Source organism: Dryobates pubescens, chromosome 15 (genome assembly GCF_014839835.1).
Source record: "Dryobates pubescens isolate bDryPub1 chromosome 15, bDryPub1.pri, whole genome shotgun sequence".
Taxonomy (NCBI): domain Eukaryota; kingdom Metazoa; phylum Chordata; class Aves; order Piciformes; family Picidae; genus Dryobates; species Dryobates pubescens.
The window spans coordinates 20,439,130-20,466,269 of NC_071626.1; the positions used below are offsets into that span (position 1 = coordinate 20,439,130).

Genomic DNA, 27,140 nt, shown 5'->3' on the forward strand with positions numbered 1-27,140 from the left:
TCTGTGTTTATGAAGATGCTCAAAGCAGCTTTAGTGTTTTGACTTTAGGGCTAAAGGAAGAAAAAAAAAAAAAGAAAAAGTGAAAAGAAGAGTGAAGAAAACAAGTCGCTCCTCCCAGGAGAGGCTGGCACCACTGGTATGCTGGCAGGTAGGCTGCCAAAGCAAAGGCAACACAAGAAACTTGCCTTCTCTTTACAAAGCTTTTGTATCAGTGATTGTGAGAAAGTTTTGCAATCACTGTAAGAAGCAAATCCAAGGTTTAAAAAACATGCAGTGGAGTGCTCCACTTCTTGGAGCAGGCAGCGCGTTTGCTGTGACGTTGCACTGGCTTCCAGCCTGAAAGCCCCAGGGCACAGGAACGAAACAGCCTGACACCACAGTGACACAAAGTAAGTTCTCTCTCTGCCTCTCGCTGTTTCTCCTCACCCTCCCTTCCTGCTTCTTTGCGTTTGTTTGTTTGTTTGTTTGATTGTCAGGTGCTGGTGCAGGACAGGCTGGGCTTTGTGTGTATCTCAGTGCACTAAACTTGGAGGAGATTATGTACAGTGCAAAAGGACAATTCTGTAAATTAGAAACATGCCAACACTGTTCATTAACTTCTTCTTCTTTTTTTTTCCCCTAAATGGTCATAAATAAATTATAACTTTTATATTACTTTTCTTGCTTTGCTTAGTTGGTGTCCACAATTTACTGGTTTAGCAAAGTTCAGAGTTTGACAGAGTGGTTATGGAAAATGTAATTTCTTCCTTAGGCATAACGTCGTTGTTAGATTTAAGGTAGATTGCCAGGCTGGCAGCATAACATGAAACATTGTGGAAAGAAAACCATGTTACTGTTTTAAATCCTATTGATTTAGCAGAGTCAGATGTTTCACAAAGTTAATCATCAGCAAAATACAGATCAATAAAGAATGTATTCACTTTGGAGGGGTCTATCTTTCAGCACTCATTCTGTAATAGTTGAGGTAAGTCTGCATTCACTAAACTTTAATTACCTATAACTTTTTTTTCCCCCCACAGTGTTTTTTGATTTGTGAGCTATTGAAGACAGTCTAAGACAGGTCCCTTGAGGGATTTCATATGTGGATCTCTCTTAAATAAGCAAGTATTTGCTTTTCATAGTCAGTTTTGGTGGATTCTGCTGGAGTAGGACTTGGAACTGAAAACTGGAAAATTTAAGTTAGAGTGCTGTATTAGATATTAGTGCTCATTTGCAATCATTAGAAATCACCTTTGGAGGATTGTTTGCTTTCTAAGAGAGTGTTGTGATTTCTGGGCATGGGTGAACTGAGGTCTTCGGAGGAAGAAAGTGACCTTTGGACATTAGACCAGGACTTTGCCACAGCCTTACCACCCAGAGTGTCAAAAACCCCTCACAGCATTTAAAAGGCCTCCACTCAAAGGTCAGCTAGCCTCCAAAGACTACAGGAAGGGAACTTGGGGAAGTTCCCAGAGGAAAGGAGTAGGCTGCCCAGAGAGGTTGTGGAGCCTCCCTCTCTAGAGACATTCTAAACCTGTCTGGATGTGTTCCTGTGTGACCTACTGTAGGTGATCCTGCTCTGAGAGGGGGGTTGGACTGGATGATCTTTCAAGGTCCCTTCTAACCCCTAATGTTCTGTGATTCTGTAATTAAAAAGAGTGGGAAATCTAAGATACCAGTTTCTTGTGAGAGAAATGTTCCGGGCCAGTTTGTTGACCTATGTTCCTCTCTATTCCTCCAATACATGTGGCAATGTATATTGGAGCTAACGAATTGCACCAGTTTTTCAACAGGGGAACTTGGCAATAACTCTTGACTTGTCATTCTAGATTTGTCTGTATCAGCTGATTTCCCCTGATCAGCTTAATCCAGATCAACCAATGTAGCTAAGATGACTCCATATATTATAGCCAATTTTTAAAAAGAAAATTATGAGAGTCTCATAATCATAACTACATTTATTGTCTGCCATGCAGGAATTTGCAGAGACTTAAGGACTTAATAATTTATTTTAATCAGTGCCCTCTTTCCACCAATAGATTTTTATCTATGATGTCTCTTACACTATTCTCTCTTCAGTCATCATTTGTGGTTTGATCCTGTATTTATCCAATAAATGACATTACTCATAGGAAAGCTGACAGAATGGTTCAGGCCAGTGTTCAGAATTTGCACTGTCAGAGAAAATCCTCCCTAATATCAGGTGATGGAATGAGAGGAAATAGCCTGAAATTGTGTCAGGGGAGGTTTAGTTCGGAGATTAGGAAAAACCTTTTACTGAAAAAGCGGTCAGGCATTGGAACAGGCTGCCAGTGGAGGTGGTGGAGTCACCCTCCCTGGAAGTGTTCAAGAAATGTGTGGCCATGGCACTTTGGGACATGGTTTAATGGCCATGATGGTGTTAGGTCAGTGGTTGGACTTGATGATCTTAGAGGTCTTTTCCAACCAAAGCAATTCTATTATTTCCATGACTCAATGAATATCAGAAGCCTACTGGATCACACCATTTATCTTGGAACAGTGATCAAAAGTGGACATCTAAAAGACAGTATAAGAATTAATTCAAGCATAGTGAGCATGACTCTCTGACATACTGTCCTAACCTCCAGCTGCCTAGGGACTTTTTTTTCTCTGCAACATCCTTTCTGAGAAAAGATGTCAGTGTGCAGACGTCTCAGGCAGGGTCACACCATCTTGTGTGTCTGTAAAACATTGGTACCTCTGTTGTTATGCAAATAATAGCTAATCATAGTGGTACTTTCCAAACAGGAAAACCTACATATCAGATCTGGAGGAGGAAAACCATGGACAAACAAATCACTGCTGGCCAACTTAAAGACAAGTCACTGTTCCAGGACAGCGATGGCAGCGGAGGCCCTGCCAAGACTATGCACCATAATTGTTCAAAGCTAAAGGTATGGAGGCAAGCCTTTGCCACATTTTTTTTTTCCCCTGGGATACAGAAAATGACAAATTGAAGTTCTATCAAAATTCAGTTAGTTCTGTATGATGCTACCTGTGTTGGAAACAATGCTCTAGATTGTGATTCCAAGAATACAGAAGTCAGTAAATGTGTTCAGCAGTTAAAAGGTGAGGTCATATTTTACTCTTATGTATGGGGAAAAAAACAGAAATAGGTAGATTCAGATTGGATGTTAGGAAGAGAGAGACCTTATTGCTCTCTACAACTACCTGAAAGGAGTTTTTAGACAGGTGGGGGTTGCTCTCTTCTCCCAGAACAAGAGGACACAGTCTCAAGCGATGCCAGGGGAACAAGAGGACACAGTCTCAAGCAGTGCCAGGGGAAGTTTAGGCTGGAGGTGAGGAGAAATTTCTTCACAGAAAGAGTAATTTGCCATTGGGATGTGCTGCCCAGGGAGGTGGTGGAGTCACCGTCCCTGGAGGTGTTCAAAAAAGGATTAAATGTGGCACTTGGAGACATGGTTTAGTTGTCAGGAGGTGTTAGGTATTAGGTAATAGGTTGAACTTGATGATCTCAGGTCTTTTCCAACCTGGTTGATTCTGTGATTCTGTGAAGTTCTTCACCATAAGGGTGGTGAGACACTGGAACAAGTTGCCCAAGGAGGTGGTAGAAGCCCTATCCCTGGAGGTTTTTAAGGCCAGGCTGGATATGGCTCTGAGCAATCTGATTCTAGTGTGAGGTGTCCCTGACCATGACAGGGGGCTTGGAAGTAGATGATCCTTGAGGTCCCCTCCAACCCTAACATTTCTATGATTCATTTAGAGGTGTGCTATAGTCATAGTGGTAGCTGCAGCTGCATCTTTTCATCCACATGTTTTAGAACAGAAATAAGAGTAATAAGATGTAATAGTACCAGTACTGAACAGCTTGATGCTGCTAAGAAGGGAAACAACCAAGACTGTATGTGGTAGAAAGGCAGAAGGTGCACGCTGTCAATTCAACTTTTGGTTTCTTTGCAGTAGAAGAGGCTTTGGTGGAGGTCCTCCTGAAAGAGAAAGTAAAATCTTCTGTTTTAAGGAACACAATAGGAAGAATCTCTTCACAGAGATTGAAAAAGCAAAGCATTTGATTTTCGTGTTTCTTGACTAGGTTGCTTAGGTATCCAGCCATGAAGAAAACAATTTTTTGGTTTTTTTTTTTTTTTTGCAAATTCAATTATTTTCTCTCTTCAGATATTTCTTGGAGCTCTAGCTTTTTCCTTTTTTGCCAAAGGACTTTCTGGAAGCTACATGAAGAGCATGTCCAGTCAAATTGAGAGGAGATTTGAAATCTCATCATCAGTTGTTGGCATCATTGATGGCAGCTTTGAGCTAGGTACGTGTGCTTTGAAAGTGGTGGAGTACTGCTTCTTAAGACATGCATAGCTTTTTGTGACCTCCTATTGCTCTCTCCTATTGATGCAGGTAACTTAATGGTGATGCTGTTGGTGAGCTACCTTGGACCCAGAGTCCATCGCCCGAAAGTGATTGCTGTTGGATGTCTCATCATGTCCTTGGGATCATTCTTGTCAGTGATGCCTCAGTTCCTAATGGGACGGTAAATATGGAGATTTTTCACATTGTGCACTGATTCACCTTAACCATATGAAGTGTTTCGTGACCATACACCTGAGTTAAAAGCTTAACAATAGCAGTTTTTTTTTCCAAGAAGCTTTTACTAGGATATTTTAGTATTGACTCTCTGGTTTCCCATCTGGATACTTACCTTTTTTTACGGGTAAGTAGGACAGAAGTCTCAGGTTTCTACAGAACACACACATAATCAGAGATGAAGTGGGTTGAATTTTTTCACCTGGGGTGATATATAGAATAGACATATAGATATGTCTTTTTTCCATACTTGGACTATAATGAGATCTTGATGGAAGGGGTTTCTTTCTCTATGGTGGCTTAGCTCATGCTAAGCTCTTTATGAAAATGTACATTTCCCTCCCCTGAAGGCAGGGAGAGTTAAATATCTAAACACTCTTTCACATCGAAGCTTTAGTGCTTACATAGTTGTCAGAAGCACTTCCTACCTCTCCAATCCTTTGGCATCCTTACTGAATAGTAGTTGAAAAACTGTTCCTCAGAAATTAAAATCTATTTGTGCATCTTCTTTAGCACCAAGAACAATATCTGTGATAAGAAGGATATGGGAAGAATTATATCTGGAGGTATGGGAAGTGGTCACACTTTCTTTGGGAACCTGCACTGGAGGGGACAGCACAGGCCAGAAGCAGAGCTATGCAAAACTGATCTAATTCAAATTCATGCCCAAGTTCTGAAGACTACCTATTCCCAACACTGGGGAAAACCTTGTGGCCATGGGGACCTCACTGTCATCCATCACAATATTGAAGATTTGGTTGCAGTCAGAGGGAGTATCTGCTTTCTATTTATTTCAATGCAGCATCCATATACTCAGGTTGGCCTCAATTTACTTAGCAAATTTGCTGTAGTAGCTGGCTGCCTAAATTCAGACAAACTGGCATGTGTTTTGCAGCCTATGTTAATCTCTTTATAGACACAGATAAGCTACTACAATTTCTAGTAGTTAATCTTAAACTAGCACAGAAATCTCTGTTACACATCTGCCATACAGGTAAGAAGCTGTTGGCAGTATGGGAAAACATCAGCGCTGCTGCATGTAGCCAGATGTGGATGAACTCTGTCCTTCAGTCTAAAGAATGACTTCTTAAGATCTGGGAAGCAGACTTCTTGCTCTCTAGCTCAAGAAAATGTTGGGGTTAGAATGGCTGGATCATTTGGAGAAAGGGACGAAGATACCTTTCTTTTTTTTGAGTGAAAGCTCTGGAAATGGGTTGCTCCTTTGTTTTGTCTGTGTGTAAGAAAAATGAACATGAGGCTCATATACCCTTCCTGTAAAGCAGAGTCTTTCATGTGTCAGTTGTATTTTACATAGTTGTTTTCCAGTTATAATTATGAAAGGATAACTGTTACTGCGGACAACTCCTCTATGAGTATAGCAGCTTGCTCCCCATCATTGTCTGAAGGCCATCTAGTCACAGATGCTACAAAGGCACCCAGCTCAATAAAAAATTCTGGTAAGCAGAAGTTCTGATGTCACATTCCCTTCTTCTGCTTGTCCCTTCTTTTACTGGAGAGCAGAAAACCCCCTGTTAGAAATCATGATATATACAGACTCATAATATAATGAAGGTAACCCCTACTCCCCTATTTTATTTTTCAGTTGCAACAAAGTCTTGTAGAATTATGTTCACAGGAATGTAAATATTTATGTCCTGCAGGATGTGAGAAAACAACAACTTCCTACCTGTGGCTCTTTGTGTTGGTGGGGAACCTTCTACGTGGAATTGGGGAAGCACCAGTTATGCCACTGGGGGTTTCCTATATTGATGATTTTTCCAAAGAAGAAAACTCAGCATTTTACATAGGTAATATGGAAATGATGGGGGGTTGTGCTGAATGCTCTCTTCTTTAACACCTCTGTAGCCAAGACACAAAAAAAGCAATACAAAAGAGATCTCATGTTTACTGTTGAAGGGTATTTCCCAGATGCTCCTTTTGCCTTCCCCAACTGGCTTCTGCTACACGTGCCATGTAGCAGAAAGATGAAGAGAAAGAAGCGTTACCAGATACTCATTTCTCCAAAGTGATGAGTCATAGCCATCTTATCTGGCATGTCACCTTCAGCTCCATAGCTTCAGAGGTTAAAGTTCTTCCTAATCACTGTTTAACAGATAAGAGGATGATCCTTAATGTACAAATCAGTAATGTAAATACATTTCAGAAGCTTTCACCTGAGTTGTTGAATTTTATATACATCCTGCTTCCTGATGAAAGTTACTTTTCAAGTCACTAGTTACTCAAGGAGAAACTAAACTTCTGCCAGGGTGTTGTAACAAATCCCTTCTAATTGGAATTTTGTTGTTATTGTTTTGATGGAAGATAGCCTGTTGCCCAAGAGAGAAACACTTACACCCAAGCTGATTAATTTATTGCCAAACTGATTTAGTAGCATGGAGTAATTCTGTGGCTGAGGGAGGTCAATCCTGCTGCCTGAAGTAAACTTGTTAAAGTTGAACTGGTCATAAAGATAATAAGACACAATTTAAGGAAGAATTTGCTATGTAAAAGCTACAGGGTAAGGCCATTGCAAATGTCTTTGTTTGAGGATGAGTAAATATTATGAAGGGAGTTGATAAAACCAGAAGCTCTACTCAGCTCTATTCTACATAAAAATATTTGCAATCACCTCTGAGCTTCTGATTAAAGGTGGTTTTGAAAATTCACCTGATTTTTTTTTTTTTCATGTCAGAATCTGATGAGAAATTACAAGTGATTGGAGACTTCTGGGGAAATGAGATGATTCAACCTAAAGGAAAGATTCAACCTGTAGGAAAGATGTTGAGTTGCTGGAATGTGTCCAGAGAAGGGCAACAAAGTTGGTGAGGGGTTTGGAACACAAGCCCTATGAGGAGAGGCTGAGGGAGCTGGGGTTGCTTAGCCTGGAGAAGAGGAGACTCAGGGGAGATCTTACTGCTCTCTACAACTACCTGAAGGGAGGTTTAGACAGGTGGGGGCTGGTCTCTTCTCCCAGGCAACCAGCACCAGAACAAGAGGACACAATCTCAAGCTGCACCAGGGGAGGTTTAGACTGGATGTTAGGAAGAAATTCTTCATAGAGAGAGTGATTGCCCTTTGGAATGGGCTGCCCAGGGAGGTGGTGGAGTCACCATCATTGGAGGTGTTTAGGAGGAGACTTGATGGGGTGCTTGGTGCCATGGTTTAGTTGATTAGGTGGTGTTGGATGATAGGTTGGATGCGATGATCTTGAAGGTCTCTTCCAACCTGGTCTGGTCTATTCTATTCTATTCTATTCATTTGTGCCAAGCAAATGAAGTAAAGGTATCGCATTTACAGAATATGAAAAGATTTCATTTTGCCATTCTGGAGAGCAATTTTCAGTCTCTTATTCCTTTTTGATGAACCGACCAGCTTTGTAAAAACAGTAAATTTTGAAATAGTCTTTTCCACAGAGCTGAAATTCCTTTTTCTTGATCAAATTTAATTATTTTCTAGATCTGATTTTTTTTTTTAATCACTTAAACTGTACCCATTTATGATCAGTGTTTTTCTAAAATACTTTTTAAGATATCAGTCAAACCTTGCTGGTGATTTTGAACACTGATCTCATTGTCTGGCACAGAATCCCAGAATCATCAAGGTTGGAAGAGACTTCAAAGATCATGAAGTCCAACCTGGCACCACAGACCTCATGACTAGACCATGGCACCAAGTGCCATGCCCAGTCCCCTCTTGAACACCTCCAGGGATGGTGACTCCACCACCTCCCTGGGCAGCACACTCCAATCACGAACGACTCGCTCAGTGAAGAACTTTCTCCTCACCTTGAGCCCAAACTTCCCCTGGCACAGCTTGAGACTGTGTCCTCTTCTTCTGGTGCTGGTTGCCTGGGAGAATAAGCTTCATCTCCCTGTCTCTCCTTTCTCTCCTGCCCTTAGAAGTTTTGTTGAACAAGAGCATAAGATATTTTGAGGCAGAGAGAGCTTTATTAACTAAGTGTGAATAGAATACATTGTTAAATGTCAATAGAATACATTAAAATCTTTTCGGCATAGCTGTATTGCAAATGATAACTGACAGCAATAAACTCAGAGTTGCCATAGGAAAGAAGAGAAAAGGAAAAATTAACATTTAGTTAAACTGTCTTATGAAATTTAGTAGAGGATGGTACTTTTCTGTAGAACTCTATGAGACAGAAAATGAATTATTTTTTTGGTTGTGGGTTGGGTTTTTTTGTTTGTTTATTTTTTCACACTGAGTTTTACAGAACTGTCTAAAATGATGTAGTTCTGCCAGGCCATCAACATGGTTTTGAGGTGGTGTGGTGTACTATATACAGTCCTGAAAAGCTTTTCTGCATAGGGTCACTACTAAGTATGGATGTAAGGCATAAAGGTCTGCCCCTCTGTGTCTGTGTGCAGTTGACCTTTGTCAGGAGACAGGAATATCAGGATCTCAGGGGTTTGGTTTGTTCTGAGAGGCCTTTGCTGGGGTGACTTCTGAGGGCAGCTCCTCTGATGGAGAGATTTCATAAATACTCCCTCATGCTAAGCACCTTATTTATTCCGGTATTTTATGGCTTTCAGCTGCTTCACTTCTGTTTAGGTGCTTATAGAAGAGTTGCCAACATACATATGAGTGTTTCACCTATACTAATAAGCTTTCAGTAGCCAATTTAAATAATGAATTTTCAATTTTATGTGAAACTGAATGTTGGCAGGGTTAATTAGTGGCAGTAGGCTTATCAAGTAAGAGGAATAATAGACATTAGCACCAGCTTTGAATGTGTGAAATTTCACCAGTATCATATAATCTTGTTCCTATTGAACCCATGGCTTCAATAGAAACATATCTAAGGCCATGTATGTTGTTAATTTTAACACCTACTAACTGCTAATCAATACAAGTGCTTGGGTGAGCTGTCAATAGGCAGCAGCTGATAAGCTGATAAGTCTGCGTGATTTACTGTTTGTAGTTTAGTCTGTCAATTACAAAGAATAAATCCTGAAAAGGAAAACTATGCTAAGAAATTACCACAGTGAACTGAACTGGGTTTGATTTATGGCTATGCAAGCTATTATCTTAGCTTAGTTATTATTGAATTTAAAGGGTATAGAGTTGTGAAATGTAAATCCAAACCTATACCTCTGCCAGATTATTGCACAAATGCATCCTAGTTTGTCTGATAGCTTATTGGTATGGGAGTGCTGGTTTGTACCTGATTATTCTAGGAATCTGCCACAGACTGTTTGAACTTTGGAGACGAGCTTGCATAGTTCCAAGAAGTAAGTTCTGCTTTAGACTCACTGATAAATAAACATACAGAGCTAGTACCTGGCTTCTAGTGTTAAAATCCCGCCTTTGCGGGAGTCAGGCACTTTGGAAACATCAGAATTTAGTCTAAAAGGCCAGAGCTTTCGACAAAGTAACACCAGAAAGCCAAATTAAAGCAATATGCAACAGGAGCAATGAAGCAAAGATGAAAACAATCTAATAAAATTATTGTGTAAGAATTTATTACAGAAATTCTTGATGCTAAGCTGAGCAAGCACTGTGTTCAGAAGAGAGTTTGCAAAACTAACAGGAAAACTCTCTGCAGTGGAACACAGTAGGATTTATAGAGCAGAGCACTGAATGTGGGCAAGAACTGATAGGCATTTGGTCATTTTTTTTTCTGTCAGGCGACTTTTGCAACTTCAAGCAGCTCCTAGGTGACAGTTCATTGCTAGGACTCAGAAATCAGTGACAGTGATTTTTTTTTCTTTTCTTTTTAAACTGATACCCCCTTACAATTCAACAGATCAACAGAAGAGACAAAGGAATGTTGGGACGTACTTGAGTTACTTTGAGAACATTTTTATTTGATGCTGGTCAATGGTCACCAAGATCAGATTGCTGTGTATTTACACAGCCAGCCAGCAAAATGCATTCACAGATTCCTAGGTTTCTGCTAGCCTTCAAAGCTTATTCATTTACTCTTCTAGGGACACTCCACCTCCTCCTAGTCCCATGTTCTCTCATTTGTAAGCAGAGTGGAAAATGGAAGTTCCAGTGAGGCCAGTAGGAAAACTGAAAGTTGCTTTTAAAGAGGTCATTACTTAATCAGTAGATTCCTTGTTTGTTTGTTTGTTTTTCCACAGCCTTGTTAATGCAACAGTTAGGTGATTTGCTCATTCTGGTGCTGAACGAATCCAAAAAAACTCTGTCCAATGAACTTTGGTCCCACGCAGGACATTTGTATATCCCTGTTGCCTACAGAAAATATTCTCAGGATCCTGTCCATGAGCTTTTATTGTTGCTGTCATCCTAATGTGGCTCTACACTGAAAAATCATACCTTTTCTTATGGACAACGGCAGATCAACTACTACTACTTAAAATTAAATTAGGGACCTAAATATATACTACAGGGAACACTCTTGACTTCTACGATCATAGAATATGATGCAAGCTGTAAATGGATTTGCAGGTAGACTTATGCAAAGCAACTACAAAAAGCTGAGGAGAGAAGTAGAAAAGTGTAAAAATAATTGCAATGCTACTCTCTCTCTTTCTGTTCCTTCCAAGATGCCAGTCATGCCAATGAAATTTAGGTAGGGCCCCACATGACACTGTGCACAGTTTGGCAAAGCCCTGTGTGGGTGAAGGAATCTGCTTTGACAACACAGTTGGAGTGCTGGCAGCTTAAGCCTTATTTTCTTCTTGTTCAGAAGCTTCCCACTAGACATCCTCTAACGGCCTATGCCCCTTTTCTGTCTTCTTCTCTTCCCTATTCTTGCTCTCAGAGAAGACCTGCTTGTCCATGCAGTGTTTTGCTCACTCTCCTGTGCTGCCTGCCTTCTCTTACAGGACTGGTGAGATCCTCGGGCATGTTTGGCCCAACTCTGGGCTTCCTGCTTGGATCATTCTGTGCCAGCCTCTGGGTTGACATTGGCGTTGTGGATATGGGTAAGAGAACGTTGGGCAGTGCATTAACTGAGACGATGGCTGTGTATGGAAACCTTCATGCAGAGAAACATCTGCATCTTACTACTCTATAAACAGTCTCTTGAACACTTCCAGTGAGTCACCATCACTGGAAGGGTTTTAAAAGAGCCTGGATTAAGCACTTAATGCCATGGTTTAGTTGATTAGATGGTGTTGGGTGATAGGTTGGACTTGATGATCTCGAAGATCTTTTCCAACCTGGTTAATTCTGTATTCTGTAAATCAAGATGGGGATGCTCAGAGTTTTTCCTACTCAGAAGCTGGTGTTCTTTATATTTTATTATCTTCAGCATTGTAGTGTGACTGGAAGAGCTGTTGGTGCACGGCTCCAACCCACAATGAAGAAACCATTTGCACCTCTTTTTATGCTTGTGCATGCAGCTGTTACACCCTTGCAATGCAGCTGAGAACAAGTGAGCAAATGAAAGACCATCCTCATGTTGAGGGAACTTGGACACTTTCAACACTTGGCAAAAATTCTGTTCTCTTTAAAAAGCAGCAAAATTTCATATGAAAACTCATTTCATTATTCAAATCACTTTTAGTCTCAGCCCTGGGAAAATGTGAGGAACTTCCAGGAAAAACTGTTGAGTTTAGGAATGGAAGAAGGAGGATACAGTGGAAGTTGAGAAAGGGAAGTTGGTTTTGGGTGGCAAAGGGCACACTCCTGCTGTCACTCATTCCCAGAGAAAGTGTCGGAAGATTGTGTCAAGGAAGTGAAACTCTGGGTGTAGAGACATCTATTTTTGACTGCATGGAACAGATTTGACACAAACTGCATTTCAGTTCTTCATATGACACAAAAGTTCACCTTTGTTCTGGTCTTTAAAGAGCATATATAAGGATATCCATACTAAGTTGCATTGCTCTGCATTATATTGAATCTATTTCTCTGTCTTTCTGTGTTTTATAGATGCCATCAGTATAAATCCCAGGGATAGCCGCTGGGTTGGTGCCTGGTGGCTTGGATTGCTTATCTGTGGAGCAGTCAACTTCATTGCTTCATTACCTTTTTGGTTTTTACCTTACTCCCTAACAAAAGAAGGAGAGAATGAAGACCTGAAGATTAGTCATTTGTCTGTTCAAGGAGATCGCTGTAAAATGGATCCTCCGACTCAGCCACAGTTAAGGTTCTCAGAGGCAGTAAAAGGTAAAAGATTATTGCCCAAATGTGAATGCTTTTTGAGCTCAGCATGGATTTGCACAACCCTCAACAAAATGCATGCTTTTGCAGTGCAAATTATGGACAAACCTGCTTATTTTAATTTGTAGTGTTAGAATTACATCCTAAGAGTGTGTTTCACTCATCTCTTTATGTGAGATAGCTGCACAAAGCTTGTGCTGTTGCTTTAAGCACCAGAGATTCTGAGTTTAATACTAGTTATCATGTGATGTACTACAGCTATGACTCTGTGGCTATGAAGGAAGAGGGGGGAGAAATATCTCATCCTTCATTAATTCACCAATCCACAGCTGGCAGGTTGCTGCTTCACTGAGGCCAACACATGGGAGGGAAACATGGGGCTAAGAACTGCATTAGAATAGAATAGAATAGAATAGAATAGAATAGAATAGAATAGAATAGAATAGAATAGAACAGAACAGAACAGAACAGACCGGGTTGGAAAAGACCTTCAAGATCATCACGTCCAACCCATCAACCAATCCAACACCACCTAATCAACTAAACCATGGCACCAAGCACCCCATCAAGTCTCCTCCTGAACACCTCCAATGATGGTGACTCCACCACCTCCCCAGGCAGCCCATTCCAACGGGCAATCACTCTCTCTGTATAGAACTTCTTCCTGACATCCAGCCTAAACCTCCCCTGGCACAGCTTGAGACTGTGTCCTCTTGTTCTGGTGCTGGCTGCCTGGGAGAAGAGACCAACATCCGCCTGTCCGATTAGCTGTGCCAGGGATTCCACTGGATTCATAGCTCCTGTCTATGAGCCCAGTGATGCTAAATTAACCTTCTATAGCAAACTACTGGTAGCTGGACTCCCTCGAGGATTTTATTAGTGTGAATGTGCACATCTTAGTGGCTATGGTGGATGTGTTTTGAACTCCCATCTTTTAGGCTAGTTTGCCAACAGTCAGGCTGCAGGCTAAGTGCAGGGTTTTGTCTTTACTTTTATGGAGTTAAATACTCAAAGTTCTCAGGAAATGTTCCAGTCTTTGATGGGTTAGGTGCTCCCTTTCTCATGCAAGGCTCTTGTGTTGTTTGTGAAGGCTCTTGATCTAGGAACCAAAATTTTGATTCCCAGTTCAACATTCAGTGTGCCATTTAGGCCTGATGCTCCTCTAAGTGTTGGAAGTGAGGAAAACTGTCACTTGAGCAAGCATATGTTTTGATAGGCCAGGAGTTCTAACCTGCAATAGAGCCAGGAATTAAATCAAAGTTAGTTATAGTATCTAAAGGATGTCAAAACAACTCTCCTCTGTGTTTAGCAGGTTATATAGCATGTACCTCTTCATTGCAGATTTCTTCCCAGCCCTGAAGAAGCTGTTTGGCAATCCAGTTTTCTTAGCATACATCTTCCTCACCATTCTGCAGTACAATTCTCTTGTTGGATTAATAACCTATGAGACAAAGTTTATGGAGCAGCAATATAATATATCAGTGGCAAAAGCCATCTTTCTAATTGGTAGGTACCTGGTCCTTTAAAATTCCAGTGTCAAAGAGGAAGTTTTTCCTTGGTATTTGGCCTTCCTTTTTGGGAGGAGCTTCTGTGATTTTTCCTTTGGGTTGAGGGAAAAAAAAAAAAGCCTGTATAGCTTATTGATTTTCCTACTATATATTAAAAATGGATGTCAATTTGAATGGTAATTTTCCTGCTGTTCCTAATTCAGTGAGCTGGAATTCAGTTGGATTTGTTCATGAATGTGCTTGGTTTTGTCATCAAAACCCACAGAAACTGCAACTAAGTAACAGCTAGAAGGAAAAAAATTACAACTTAGAAAATGACTAGTGACATGTGTAGTTTTCATTTTCAGACTAGCATCTTGATACAAATGTTCTTCCATTTTGAGGACAAGCACAAAATTTATAAGCAATAATAATTAAAAAAAAGAGGCAAAATTTTGGCTAATTTGCTTCAGCTCAAAGCTCCCCTGCCAGTTCCCTCAAAAATAGGTTCTTTGTCAGGTTGAAATTATATTAATCTCACAGTGATTAATATGGCCTCATAACCTGGCAGGAAAACTGGGCTGTTTGAGGTCATTGCAGAACTGATATTTCATTACTTTAATCTGAAGACTCCCAGATTTGTGTGGGTCAGGTACAAATATGGGAAGAACTTTCTTTTTCCTCTCTGTTTTTTTTTTTTTTTTAATTTTTGGCTGTAGGGAAAGTTTTACAAAACCAACATGACCAAAAAAGGTCAAAACAGAAACCAAACCCAAAAAAACCCACACAGAAAAAGGCAAAGCCCTCACAGCGAAACCTTGTAAGAACTCTCCGTTTATCCTGTAAATATTAGGGCTAGTGTTTGTGAAATGCTGAGTGGATTAAATCCAGCTTCAAATCTTTCTGTGATGCACTCCCAAAGCAAGACAGAACCCAATGCAAAACTAAACTCTGCTTCCTTTTACCTTCTGAGATTTTTTCTTTATGTAACTTTCAGGAAGTTTAATGCTTTATTTCACTTGAAGAAGTGCCCATAAGCTAAGACATTTATCTTGTTAACTCCACTTTCTAACAGGCACCTGTACTGGTTTCATTATACCAGTATATTTACAAACAACAGTATAGTAAAAAGTTAGGGAATATTGAAGAATTAAGCTTTTAAAAGTCATAACAGGACTTGAAATAAAATGAGGAATCAAGCAAGATTACTTCAAGGTGTCAAAAAGTCTTAAACCCATGAAGGATCAGTCCAAAAATAGGTCAATATCTGCTATTTTGTAAACTGTTAGAAGGAAAATACTCCCTAAAAAGGGTCTGTGCAAGTGTTAGCTGCTAACATTATTATTATTACATTTCATTTGCAGGTGTGGTACTTTTACCTGTCACAATCCTGGGGATGTTTCTAGGAGGCTTTCTAATCAAGAAATTCAAACTTCACATAACCCAAATGGCAAAGTTTGCATGCGTCACTTTTATACTAGCATATTCGTTTAACCTCTTGTACTATACCTGCAGTTGTGAGGTGCTCCAAGTGGCTGGCTTGACAACGCCCTACTCTGGGTTTGTATTCCCCTTGGTTTTATGCTGCTTGTGTCATTTGTCATGAATGCTTCTTGCCCTGTGCAGGACATGGTGCATGCACCTTTATTCCTCTACTCTTACAAACTAGCCTGGGCTACGCTAGAAAATGTTTTGATGTGAGTTTGGACAAGTTCTGAAATCTGTCTTCTCTGTTGAGTTGCTGTAGAATATTACTATATCCTTTTGCACTAAAACTAGAATTAAAAGATAGGTCTCTTTAAAGACAGGAATTTTTTTTTAATATATTTTTTTTTTCTGAAATTGACCTGCATTGGGCCATCTGCTAGTGTCCATCAGTATGGATTCATCTAGAGTGGAGCTACTGTGATTACGTCACCTTACAGCTCCCTTGGTGGTGATACACACAAGAAAATCCTAGGTTTTGAGATAGGCTTGTCAGGCTGAATTGATACCTGGGGATGGGCAGAATACTCTGATTTTGATTTTCAGTTTTATATTAAGCAGAAAATTTTCTTTTCTACATTCTTTATTGCCAGATATTGACAAGGTACCTCTGTAGTCTATCAAAATGCTAATTCAGTTGAAATTCTTCACAGGCAAATTACATGTCTGTATTCAGTTTTAAAGCTTGCATGTAAAGCCAGTCTGCTGGATGCAGTGTTGAAAGTGGCTTCCCCAAATGACTTTTCCTCCAGAAGGGGCCATACATAAGTAGATGTTAACCAACATGAACAGTTACCAAAATACCTTAGTATCTGGAGCTACTGACATTCTTGTGTCCTTTTTCTCAGCTGGGAGTTAGAAAGTGGTTATGCCAGGAGCATGTGCTGCCCTAACAGACATTGCCTCTCCCTAATCATGGTCATGGTTTCTTGAGAACATTTTGCTGACTCTAGCAGCTTGCAACAATTGCCTACTGTTTTAAATTAGCTCAGTCCAGTCAAAGAGATTTCAGGGGATTTTGAAGGATTTAACTGAATCTAGCAGGGCTGGATAGATTTCCAATTCAGACAGAAACTCAGTCTTGTGTTTAATGAAACTGATTTTATGTTCAGGGAAACATCTCAGTTGTCTTGGCAAACCTGACACCCAGTTCATCTTTGAGGTTAGTTACGTTAAAGATGTCAGAGGTTTGTGCCGTGAAGACAAATCTAGTTGAGTGCAGTATCTGATAGTGGAGTGAATTGCAAGTAAGCAGAAACATCAATACAGCAAATATTGAAAGAGCAATTAAAGTGTCTCCAGGAGAACTGAGACTGGATAATTCACCATATTGTTCTGGTTAAGCTACTCACATAGTGTTTTACTCATTTAACGATTTGTAGTTTGAAGATGAACAGCAGCTTAATGAAGGCTAAACCTCTCAGGTTTTATTTCCCCTCTAAAAGTCTTAGGAGAAATGTAGCCTCATTGAGGTGTGCTGTGAGGTAAGGAGGAAGAAAAGGCAAATTTTGAACACTCTTTCCTAGAATGACTTCAAATAGCAGTGATTGGTAGATGGTGAATTCCTACCACTCTGGACCACTCTGTCTTGCTACCATGCTCTTAGAATCACTGGCCACTTTGAAAATTCTCAGTTCTAGTTGTCATCCACTCAGCTTAACTCTTTGGGGTCTGATTTTGATGGTTCTTGTAGAACTGTTGATAAAAGTGAAAGCTATAAAAATCCGTGATAATATACAAGAAGAACCAAGATCTGATAAGAACTGGATCTTAAGCTTGTCACATATGCAGGGCTGCTGCTGCTGAATATGGTCAGAGCTCAGCTAGAAGCGACACTTCTCACTCAAACTCATGCAACTTCCATTGCCACCAGCCAGCTCTGATCTAAAAAAATGCATATATTAAAATCAAGCACATCATGCTGCTTTAGTTTTATGTGGTTTTATATCAACACTTCTAACAGCCAGTTAAGGAAAAGCATGGCCAGCCTACAGGTGGTAAGAGTTTCTAGGTATGTTCTTTTGGTTGGATTGAGCTGCTATTCTCTCCCAGCCAAGACCAGCTAGTATGGGAGTTCCATGTCTTTTCAGCAACAAGCCATAAAAATGTGAATGCTTGATGAGAGAGATTTGGGCTAGCTGAGATTAGCTCAGGTCCCATATGACAGCTTCACAGTCCATTGTCTGGTAGCAGATACCTGTCCATGTTGCTTGCTTTACTTTCTCCATGTTTGTTCTGTTCACCCCCAGATATTTTACCTATATAATGTGACTAAATAACTATTTTATTGCTTTCTGTTTTCCTCCAGATTAAAGCATCTTTCCTCCTCTAAAAACAGTTATGTGGCTAGTTGCAATGCTGACTGCAGCTGCAAAGTGGATCAGTGGGACCCTGTATGTGGGGATAATGGCATCACTTACATGACAGCCTGCTTTGCTGGATGTAAATCATCGGTCGGGATGGGAAAGAATATGGTAAATATATAGGTGGACAGATGATTATTTAGTAAAGTCTGTTGTGATAGGACACTGGGAGTTGGTTGCCCAGGTGGCCAAGAAGGCAAATAGCATCCTGGCCTGTATCAGGAATAGTGTGGCCAGCAGGATCAGGGAGGTCATTCTGCCCCTGTACTCAGCACTGATTAGGCCATGCCTTGAGTCCTGGGCCCCTCAGTTTAGGAAAGATGTTGACTTGCTGGAATGTGTCCACAGAAGGGCAACAAAGCTGGGGAGATGCCTTGAGCATAAGCTCAAGCATAAGGAAAGGCTGAGGGAGCTGGTCTGAGGAGACAACTACCTGAAGGGAGGTTGTAGACAGGTGGGGGTTGATCTCTTCTCCCAGGTGACCACCAACAGAACAAGAGGACACAGTCTCAAGCTGTACCAGGGAAGGTTTAGGCTGGATGTTAGGAAGAAGTTCTTCCCAGAAAGAGTAATGTGCCCTTGGAATGTGCTGCCCAGGGAGGTGGTGGAGTCACCATCACTGGAGGTGTTTAGGAAGAGACTGGATGGGGTGCTTGGTGCCATGGTTTAGTTGATTAGATGGTGTTGGGTGATAGGCTGGACTTGATGATCTCAAAGGTCTTTTCCAACCTGGTTAATCCTAATCCTAATTCTAAATTGTAAGAGGGTAGATCTAGACTAGATATAAGGGAGATAGTTTTCATCATGAAGATGGTGAAACATGTTGGCCAGAGATGCCCCATCGTGGAACCATTCCAGGTCAGGTTGGACAGGGCTCTGAACAGCCTGATATAGTTGAAGATGTTCCTGGTCATTGAAGCTGAGGGTTGGACTTTATGACCTTTGAAGATCCCTTGTAACCTGAACTGTTATCTGATTATAGCTAAATCTCTACATCTATTTTTTATTCTTTGTGATTAAGAAATACAGTATTCTATGTGGTTTAAACTTGTAGAAACTGAGTGAGTGCAAGGGAGACTTTTTAGAAGAGTTGAGATGAGGTAAGTGAGCTCTTCAGGAAAGACATGAAAACTTCAGACTCTTGACTTACATTTCTTGAATGCTTTTATTGTGATTTTATAATGATTCATCTGTCAGCAGGTTGGCCATAGATTTGGCTTTAAACATCTCAGCTGATCTCTTACTGTGTATGCAGAATACAGCTAAGAGAGGTTTTCTTTAGAAGACCTATACTAGACTGGTTTTCATACTAGTGGTACCAACTCATGCAGAGCAGACCTGTATTGCTGGTTTGACAAACCAGATTACACTGGAATTTCCTGCTTTCCTCAGCTGCCATAGCTCAGGAAAGCAACTCATAATGCTAAACTGTACAGCCAAGAAGTCCTGTAAATATGCATCTGACCATTTTGTTCAGTTTATCAGCACCAAATCCATTGCCAGGACTCCAAATAACCCTGCCTGGGCAAGACCATTAAATCAGTAGATGTGCAGATGTATGGTCATGTTTTGTGAGAGATGCAGGATTGTCTTTATGTAGAAATAAAGTAAAAGACAAGAAACATTTTCAGGCTTACCTCAAATACATTCAAGCAATATTTTCTTGCTTCACTTCAGGGAAAGTGGCTTTCAAAAACATGTCTCTTGCAAACTCCAAAGGCTACGAAACAACCCACTCTCAGTCCAGGGCCAAATTCTGGTTAAGATACCTGATTTTAGATGTCCATATAGGTGATTTGCATACAGATTTGCATTGTTTGATCCAGACCTATACTGTTACTGTTACTTATTTACTTCATAGTATTCTTGAGTAGACTGGCTGTTTAATAGTTCATGTCTGAATTGTATAGTCTTGACCCTTTTTAGGCATACCCAGAGCACTGTCTGTCTTGGCAATGGCATGGCAAAGGTGCTTTCTGTCTCTGGAGCAGCTCAGGGCGGCTACAGCACACCAAGGAACTTGGCCATCAGTCTGCACAGATGGTTTTCAGCATAAACAAGTGCCTGCCTGTAATGGGGAGTGAAAAATCGAGTTACTGATACAGTTTTTTTGTGCCACAGAATTCTGATTAAATTTTCCTTCTCATTTTCTCTTTTCAGGTGTTTCACAATTGCAGCTGTGTGGAAGGACAAGGGCATGGGCTTGGCAATTCCTCTGCAGTTTTGGGACAATGCCAAAGAGAAAGCTGTGCCAAAGCATTTCCCTATTTTTTAGCATTACAGACTGCATGTGCATTTTTTTTAGCCTTAGGAGGCACTCCTACATACATGATCATGTTTAGGTAAAACACTTTACCTTACCTTGACCATAAAGCTTGAAGAAAGAGAAACAGAATATGCTATCTACTATTTCATTCCTATTGTGGGGAATAGCACGCCGATGAAATTGGGGCCCTGAGTCTTTGCTTGCACTCTGAAATCCAACTCATTTCAGAGACATAGCAAAATAGCTGTCCACCAATTTAATTCCAGTTTAAGGCTCAGTAGATACTTATGCTGATCCTGAACATTGGTTTTCAGTGCCAGTGCCAGGGATGTTTTTAACAGAGCAATGAACTTGAAATGAGATGAGGTGCTAAGCCATATCCAAGGTGACTATGCTCTTCACATTACTCAGGAAAACAGAGACAGACTGGGGCAGTTGGAGCTATTCAGTATGGAGAAGAGAAGGCTCTGAGGAGACCTTCTTATGGCCTTTCAGTGTCTTAAGAGGGTCTACAAGAAAGCTAGGGAGGGACTTTTTAGGGTGTCAGGTAGTGATAGGACTAGGGGGAATGGAGCAAAAATAGAAATGGGTAGATTCAGACTGGATGTTAAGGAAAAGTTCTTCACCCTGAGGGGTGGTGAGGCACTGCAACAGGTTGCCCGGGGAGGTGGTAGAAGCCTCATCCCTGGAGATTTTTAAGGCCAGGCTGGATGTGGCTGTGAGCAACCTGATCTAGTGTGAGGTGTCCCTGTCCATGGCAGGGGTCTTGAGGTCCCTTCCAACCCTAACAATTCTGTGGTTCACCTTTGTTAAGCCTTGTTGCCTCAGGAATGTTTTCTGTGTTGTGAGAAGCCTGACACTCCCTTTTATTTGTTCAGCTGTTATAAACAGAACTATGTTAGCAGTAATAACCTTTTTTTATTGTTATTCCTGCAGTTGTAGAGCAGCCCTGTATTTCACACTTGGAAGAAATGACTATGTTCTGTGCTTCTTGCACCAAAGTTTCTTTGCACTCATGCTTGTGGGCGAATTGCAATCTTTAGCAGTCAGTGCACGTCTAGCTAACCTTGTTGACTAAGGTGATGTCTCTTCTGCAGTAGTTCTAAACACAGCCACTCTTACTGCATGCCTGCATTAGGGATGTGCAAGGCTCATTTTTCTGGGTAGTTTTCAGAACACAAATGTATAATGAGAAGCCTCTAATTTAAATGCTGAAGAGACAAAAGATGATATTCTGATATATAAATTCCATCTTAGGAAACAGGCTGGCCACATCAGGTGGTTGTACCCAGATGGGGGTTGGTCTCTTCTCTGAGGCAACCAGTGACAGAAGAGAGGACACAGTCTCAAACTGTGCCAGGGGAGGTTTAGGCTGGATGTTTGGAAGAAATTCTTCACAGAAAGAGTGACTGGCTGTTGGAATGAGCTGCCCAGGGAGATGGTGGAGTCATTGTCCCTGGAAGTGTTTAAAATAAGACTGGATGAGGCCATGGTTTAGTTGATTAGATGGTGCTGGGTGATAGGTTGGTGATCTTGATGATCTCAAAAGTCTCTTCCAACCTGGTTGATTCTGTGATTCCATCCTGCCCCTGTGCCAGAGCAGTGCTCCCTTCTACTTTATGTCAATTATTCCAGTTCATCTGGAATACTGTGTCCAGTTCTGGGCTCCTCAGTTCAAGAAGGACCTCAAGGAACTGCTTGGAAGGGTCCAGTGCAGAGCCACAAAGATGCTGAAGGGATTGGAACATCTCCTTTATAAAGAGAGGCTTGGGGGCATGGGTCTCTTTAGCTTTGGAGGAGACTGGGAGGTGACCTCATTAATGCTTATAAATATGTGAAGGGTAAGTGTCAGGAGGACAAGGCCAGTCTCTGCTCAGTGATGTCCAATAATAGGACAAGAGACAACGGGTGCAAGCTGGAGCATAGGAGATTCCATAAAAAGATAAGGAAAAACTTTTTCACTGTGAGGGTGACAGAGTCCTGGAACAGGCTGCTCTGAGAGAGTGTGGACATTCTATGGACATGTTCCAAACCCTCCTGGGTGCATTTCCGTGTGACTTATGCTAGGTGATGCTGCTCTGGCAGCAGGGGTTGGACTGAATGATATTTCGAGGTACCTTCCAACCCCTAAAGTTCTGTAGTTCTGTGATCTGATGAACACAAGCTCTTTATCTACTGGTAAGCATGAGGTGTGGAGAGGTAACTCACATTCTCTGTCATTCTGTAAAATATTACAGAGCTGTGCTTTGTGTGCATGCAGGACTGCAGTCCCTCCAGTCACCACTGCACAACAAAACCCTTTCTAAAGCAAGGCTTGGAGCTTAAGTTATAGACATGGATTGTCTGCTTTTAGTTGGTTCACTTGAATTTTCCCAAAAGTGTTTACAATTTGTTCTCTTTGGGTTCAAGAAGATAATTTTCTGTAGGTGCTCCCATTTATGTCAACAAGAGTTCACACACTGACACCAGTGGAAGGAGGCTCTCCATTTTGAATTTGAACTTTGGTGAATGTTTTTATTTAGGGTTTGAGTAAGCTATGCTAGGCAAGCCTCTGTACTCCTGCAATGGGGCATGTGCAGATGTTCACAGAATGACTACAGCTATGTTATTCAATTACTCCTCAAATTAATGCTCTGTTTCTGTTTCCTTTTTAGATCTGTTTCACCAGACCTGAAATCTTTTGCTGTTGGGATCGAGACATTAGGTGGCAGAGTACTAGGTAAAACTTGATTTCTTTGTTGGATTCTAGCAGGTAGTCAGAGACAGACCAAAGCTAGCCAGTACAATGCCCTTGCTCCAGATGAGAACAAAAGAAAGTTTCCAAAACTCTTAATTTGTGAACAGATTTACACATTTCAAAATGCTTGGAGGAGCTGGCTACATGTTTCCTGGTATGTAATTACATATTATGATGTTTCCTTCAGTTGTTGTTTTTTTTCCTATGCAACAAAGGAATTGGGCAAAAGAAGGAAATGTCTTTGTACTTTTGGGGGGATGTTTGATTCATGAACACAAGTTTCTGAATTTGCTCAGTCTGGATATAGAAAACACCCATGCTCCCTCTTGCTGTCCATTTTTGACTTAGAGCTGCCATGTGCTCTGCTTACTATTTTCTTTCTTGTGTTTATCATCAATAAACTCTCATGCAAGTGCTTGGGGATGTAGTTTACCCTCCCTCTAGCAAAGCTTGCCTTGTCTTCATTTGTCTGATGATTTTTCAACTCTTCTCCACAGAGACAAGCCCAAGCAGTTGTCTGGACCTCTTTCCTAACCTCCGCTGATTTCTGCAGTGAATCAGTCTTAAGCTTTTATGAAATCATTTTCTTCACAAAACTGCATATTATCCCCCAAACAGCTTACTGCTTGCACTAAAGCATTGTGACTGTCTAAAAATAATTATTTCAGTACTCCATAAGTAATACAGTTACATGTGAGCAAGTGCTTCATTTCAGCCTTTTGCACTCAGCTAACTGGTTTTAGTAGCAAACTGTTGTTTAGTGCCAGAATATATCCTTTAGTGTATATATATAAATATTAATGTCATGGCAGAAAATTCCACAGTGGGGACTGAAAAAGCAATGTTGGATTATTTCTTTAAACAACAGCAGCTACAATTCTAACAGAAGTGCCATTAATGCAGAATTACTAACTTTTGCCTTGCTGAATATAATAATGCTATAATCTTCCATTCTTTCAACTGCTTTTAGATACTTGCTTGAACATTTTCACAAATCTTGGAATCTCAAAGCTGGAGCTGAAGGTTTAGCCCAATGTTATAGAACCATAATTCAGAAATCAGATTAACACCTCATTTTGATGTTAAATGCTGAGACCCTCATGTCTGAGATCCTGCAATAATTTTCTTTGTAGGAGGACTCCCAGCTCCTATTTATTTTGGTGCCTTGATAGATCAGACCTGCTTGAAATGGGGGACAAAATCCTGTGGGGGATCTGGATCCTGCCGGGTATATGACACAAAAGCATTCAGGTGAGCTGAAATCTTCACTAGGCAATAGGAATCTGGCTTCTGAGGTGGCTTTGGGCACCGAGCACAAAGGTGTACTTTCCCTGTGTCAAATGACTATGATACTAAAAGTTCCAAACCTCGTCATTTTTTGGACTAGGCCTTAATTGATCAAATAAGCCAAATAATTTTGATTCAGTCTGACATAGGACAGCACAGTGCACTGCCTTACATCACCAGAATTCTTTCTTTTATTGAAACCTCAGTGTCCTGAGTAACTGTGACGCTCTGGCTTTGTGGGACACTAAAAAACTGCAGTATCAGTATAGCACTGAAGATGCTCTTCTTCATCCCTTTTTTTCTCTGCTTGCTAGTGTGTAAGACAAGTCACAAAATCCATTTGGAGAGAGCACTAAATGACTGGTGGTTCATGGAGAACTGCGACCAGGAGCACTGAGTGCTGCCAGCCACAGGCTGGGGCAAGGCTGGATCAACAGGAAAAAAACCTCAGCTGGTGCAGCTTCTCCTCTTGCAGCTTTAAATTATAGTCTGCTGAAGTACTCCTCATATAGGAGGCATTTTTGCTGGGAGTATAAGACCTGATTAGAACCTGGCTGGCATGAAATGTGCTCTTGCAGCTCAGAAGGCAAATCACAGCCTGGGCTGCATCAAAAGATGCATTACCAGCACATCCAGAGAGGTGATTCTGCCACTTTACTCTGCTCTGGTGAGACCTCACCTGGAGTACTGTGATCAGGTCTGGAGCCCTCAATGTAGGAAGGACATGGACCTGATGGAGAGAGTCCAGAGGAAAGCCACAAAAATAACCAGGGGGTTGGAGCACCTCTGCTACAAGGACAAGCTGAAGGAGCTGGGGTTGCTCAGCCTTGAGAAGAGAAGGCTCCAGGGAGACCTAATAGCAACCTTCCAGTACCTGAAGGGGGCCCTACAAGACAGATGGAGAGAGACTGTTTACAAAAGCCTGCAGTGATAGGTCAGGGAGCAATAGAATCATAGAATCAATAAGGTTGGAAAAGACCTCAGAGATCATCAAGTCCAACCTATAATCCAAGACCTCATGACTACTAAACCATGGCTTCAAGTGCCATGTCCAATACCCTCTTGAACACCTCCAGGGATGGTGAGTCCACTACCTCCCTGGGCAGCAGATTCCAGTGGCAAATTACTCTTTCTGTGAAGAATTTCTTCCAAACATCCAGCCTAAACCTCCCCTGGTGCAGCTTGAGACTGTGTCCTCTTGTTCTGTTGGTGGTCACCTGGGAGAAGAGACCAACCCCCACCTGGCTACAACCTCCCTTCAGGTAGTTGTAGACAGCAATAAGGTCACCCCTGAGCCTCCTCTTCTCCAGGCTAAACAACCCCAGCTCTCTTAGCCTCTCATCGTAGGGCTTGTGCTTGAGATCTCTCACCAGCCTCCTTGCCCTTCTCTGGACACGTTCAATAGTTTCAAACTAGAGAAGAGCAGATTTAGGTCGGATATTAGGAACAAGTTCTGCACCATGAGGGTAGTGGAACACTGGAAGAGGTTGCCCAGCCGTGGTAGTTGGGGTCCTATCCCTGGAGATATTCAAGGTGAGGCTCCTCAGGGCTCTGGGTGACTTGATCTATTTGAGAATGCCCCTGTTTCCTGCAGAGACAGTTGGACTAGATGACCTTTAGAGGTCCCTTCCAACTGAGACCTTCCTATGATTCTGTGAAATATCATGAGGTTGTTTGCTTGCTGTCTGTTATTTCTCAAAATGCAGAACGATATTGGAATGGTATTGCCAAAGGAGGAGATGGTTTTGCCAAAGTGCATTTGATATCTCACATAGTTCCACTGGGAACAAACAGGCTTTATGAAATAACAATATCTTGTAATTTCCCCTCAGATACGTTTATCTTGGCCTTGTGGCAGGACTGCGGGCAGGATGCAGTCTCTTATACATAGTGCTCTGTGTTTTAATAACGAAACACTTCAAACCAAATGGCAAAGAGATGACAGATATTAAAACCAAGCAGAGATCAACCAGCAGAGAACCACCTTCTGCCAACAAAAAAGACATGCTTCCCAGTTCAAGAACCTCAGTGAACAGTGAGGAAACTTTTATGTGAAGAAGAAACAAGGTCTTTTCAACTTTACCTATGCTTCAGTTTTTCTAAGCACAGCAGGAGTCTAATTACTGACTTTAACAGCTAGTTTACATTTTGGGGGCTCAAAAAAAATGTCTTTGAAGCATTGACTCTTAATTAGCTTTACCCTGTCCCAGTCCTTTCTAAATTTGAAACAACAAGGGAAAAGATATTAAAAAATTGAGGGTCTCTCCCATCCTTTTCCTTTCAGTCCTTTCCTAGACCAACAGTAGGTCTAGCCAAAATTTCCCAAGTGACATAAATTTGATTACAATTGAAAAAAATTACAAAGAAGAAGTCCACAACGAGTTTCTTTTCCATTTCCCACAAACTTTATTTCAAGTTTTCTTGCTCTGTGTTTAGTCCTACAGAGCTAACTGGCCCAGTTGATCTGACGGCCGTGGCTGCATGGTTCGTGGCCAGAGCTCCTGTGTTTCAGATTGGGTTGCCTGGGCAGTGCTCAGGTGAGAGCACCAGGGTCATCAGTGAATGCCCTCTGAACAACGCTGGGGTTTGGCTTGAACACAGTACACAATCAAAATGGAAGGATGAAAAAAATGAAAGCAAGCAATGTATTAATTCTGCAGCACGTTTCAGTGTTGGGTTTGAGTAAAACTACTCTGAACTGATGCAATAAAGTGATAGATGTTGAAGTCTCTTTGATTTTTTTTTTTTGTTGCATGTGTGTGTGGCCATTTTTATCCCGATGATCACTGCTTTTATACTACAAGCATAGAGATTTCCTTCCTTGTTTAAGGAACCTCTGCTAAGCCTTGAAATACAGTACTGGAAACGTGCTG

At 41.2% G+C, this 27,140-nt stretch overlaps 1 protein-coding gene across 2 annotated transcripts; it reads left to right on the forward strand.

Moving 5' to 3' along the window:
• LOC104305324 (solute carrier organic anion transporter family member 1C1) lies at positions 1–26,433 on the forward strand. Of its 2 annotated transcripts, none has more exons than XM_054167727.1 (15): positions 1–389; positions 2,749–2,894; positions 4,135–4,276; positions 4,366–4,498; positions 5,878–6,008; positions 6,213–6,359; positions 11,361–11,459; positions 12,412–12,648; positions 13,984–14,148; positions 15,494–15,689; positions 17,923–18,088; positions 20,138–20,319; positions 22,898–22,962; positions 24,114–24,231; positions 26,100–26,433. In XM_054167727.1, exons 2-15 carry the CDS (start codon positions 2,784–2,786, stop codon positions 26,320–26,322), a joined length of 2,115 nt encoding a protein of 704 aa, XP_054023702.1. In that variant the 5' UTR covers positions 1–389; positions 2,749–2,783; the 3' UTR covers positions 26,323–26,433. The 2 variants fall into 2 exon arrangements, with proteins under 2 accessions (XP_054023702.1, XP_054023703.1); XM_054167728.1 differs by lacking the exon at positions 1–389 and adding an exon at positions 929–964.
• Positions 26,434–27,140: the final 707 nt, after the last annotated feature.

Bases quoted from the DNA above. Each gene is read 5' to 3' on its own strand.
- LOC104305324 (XM_054167727.1), top strand. From the start codon at position 2,784: ATGGACAAACAAATCACTGCTGGCCAACTTAAAGACAAGTCACTGTTC. The intron at 11,460-12,411 runs GTAAGAGAACGT...TGTGTTTTATAG, and splicing joins CATTGGCGTTGTGGATATGG to ATGCCATCAGTATAAATCCC. The intron at 12,649-13,983 runs GTAAAAGATTAT...TCTTCATTGCAG, and splicing joins GTTCTCAGAGGCAGTAAAAG to ATTTCTTCCCAGCCCTGAAG.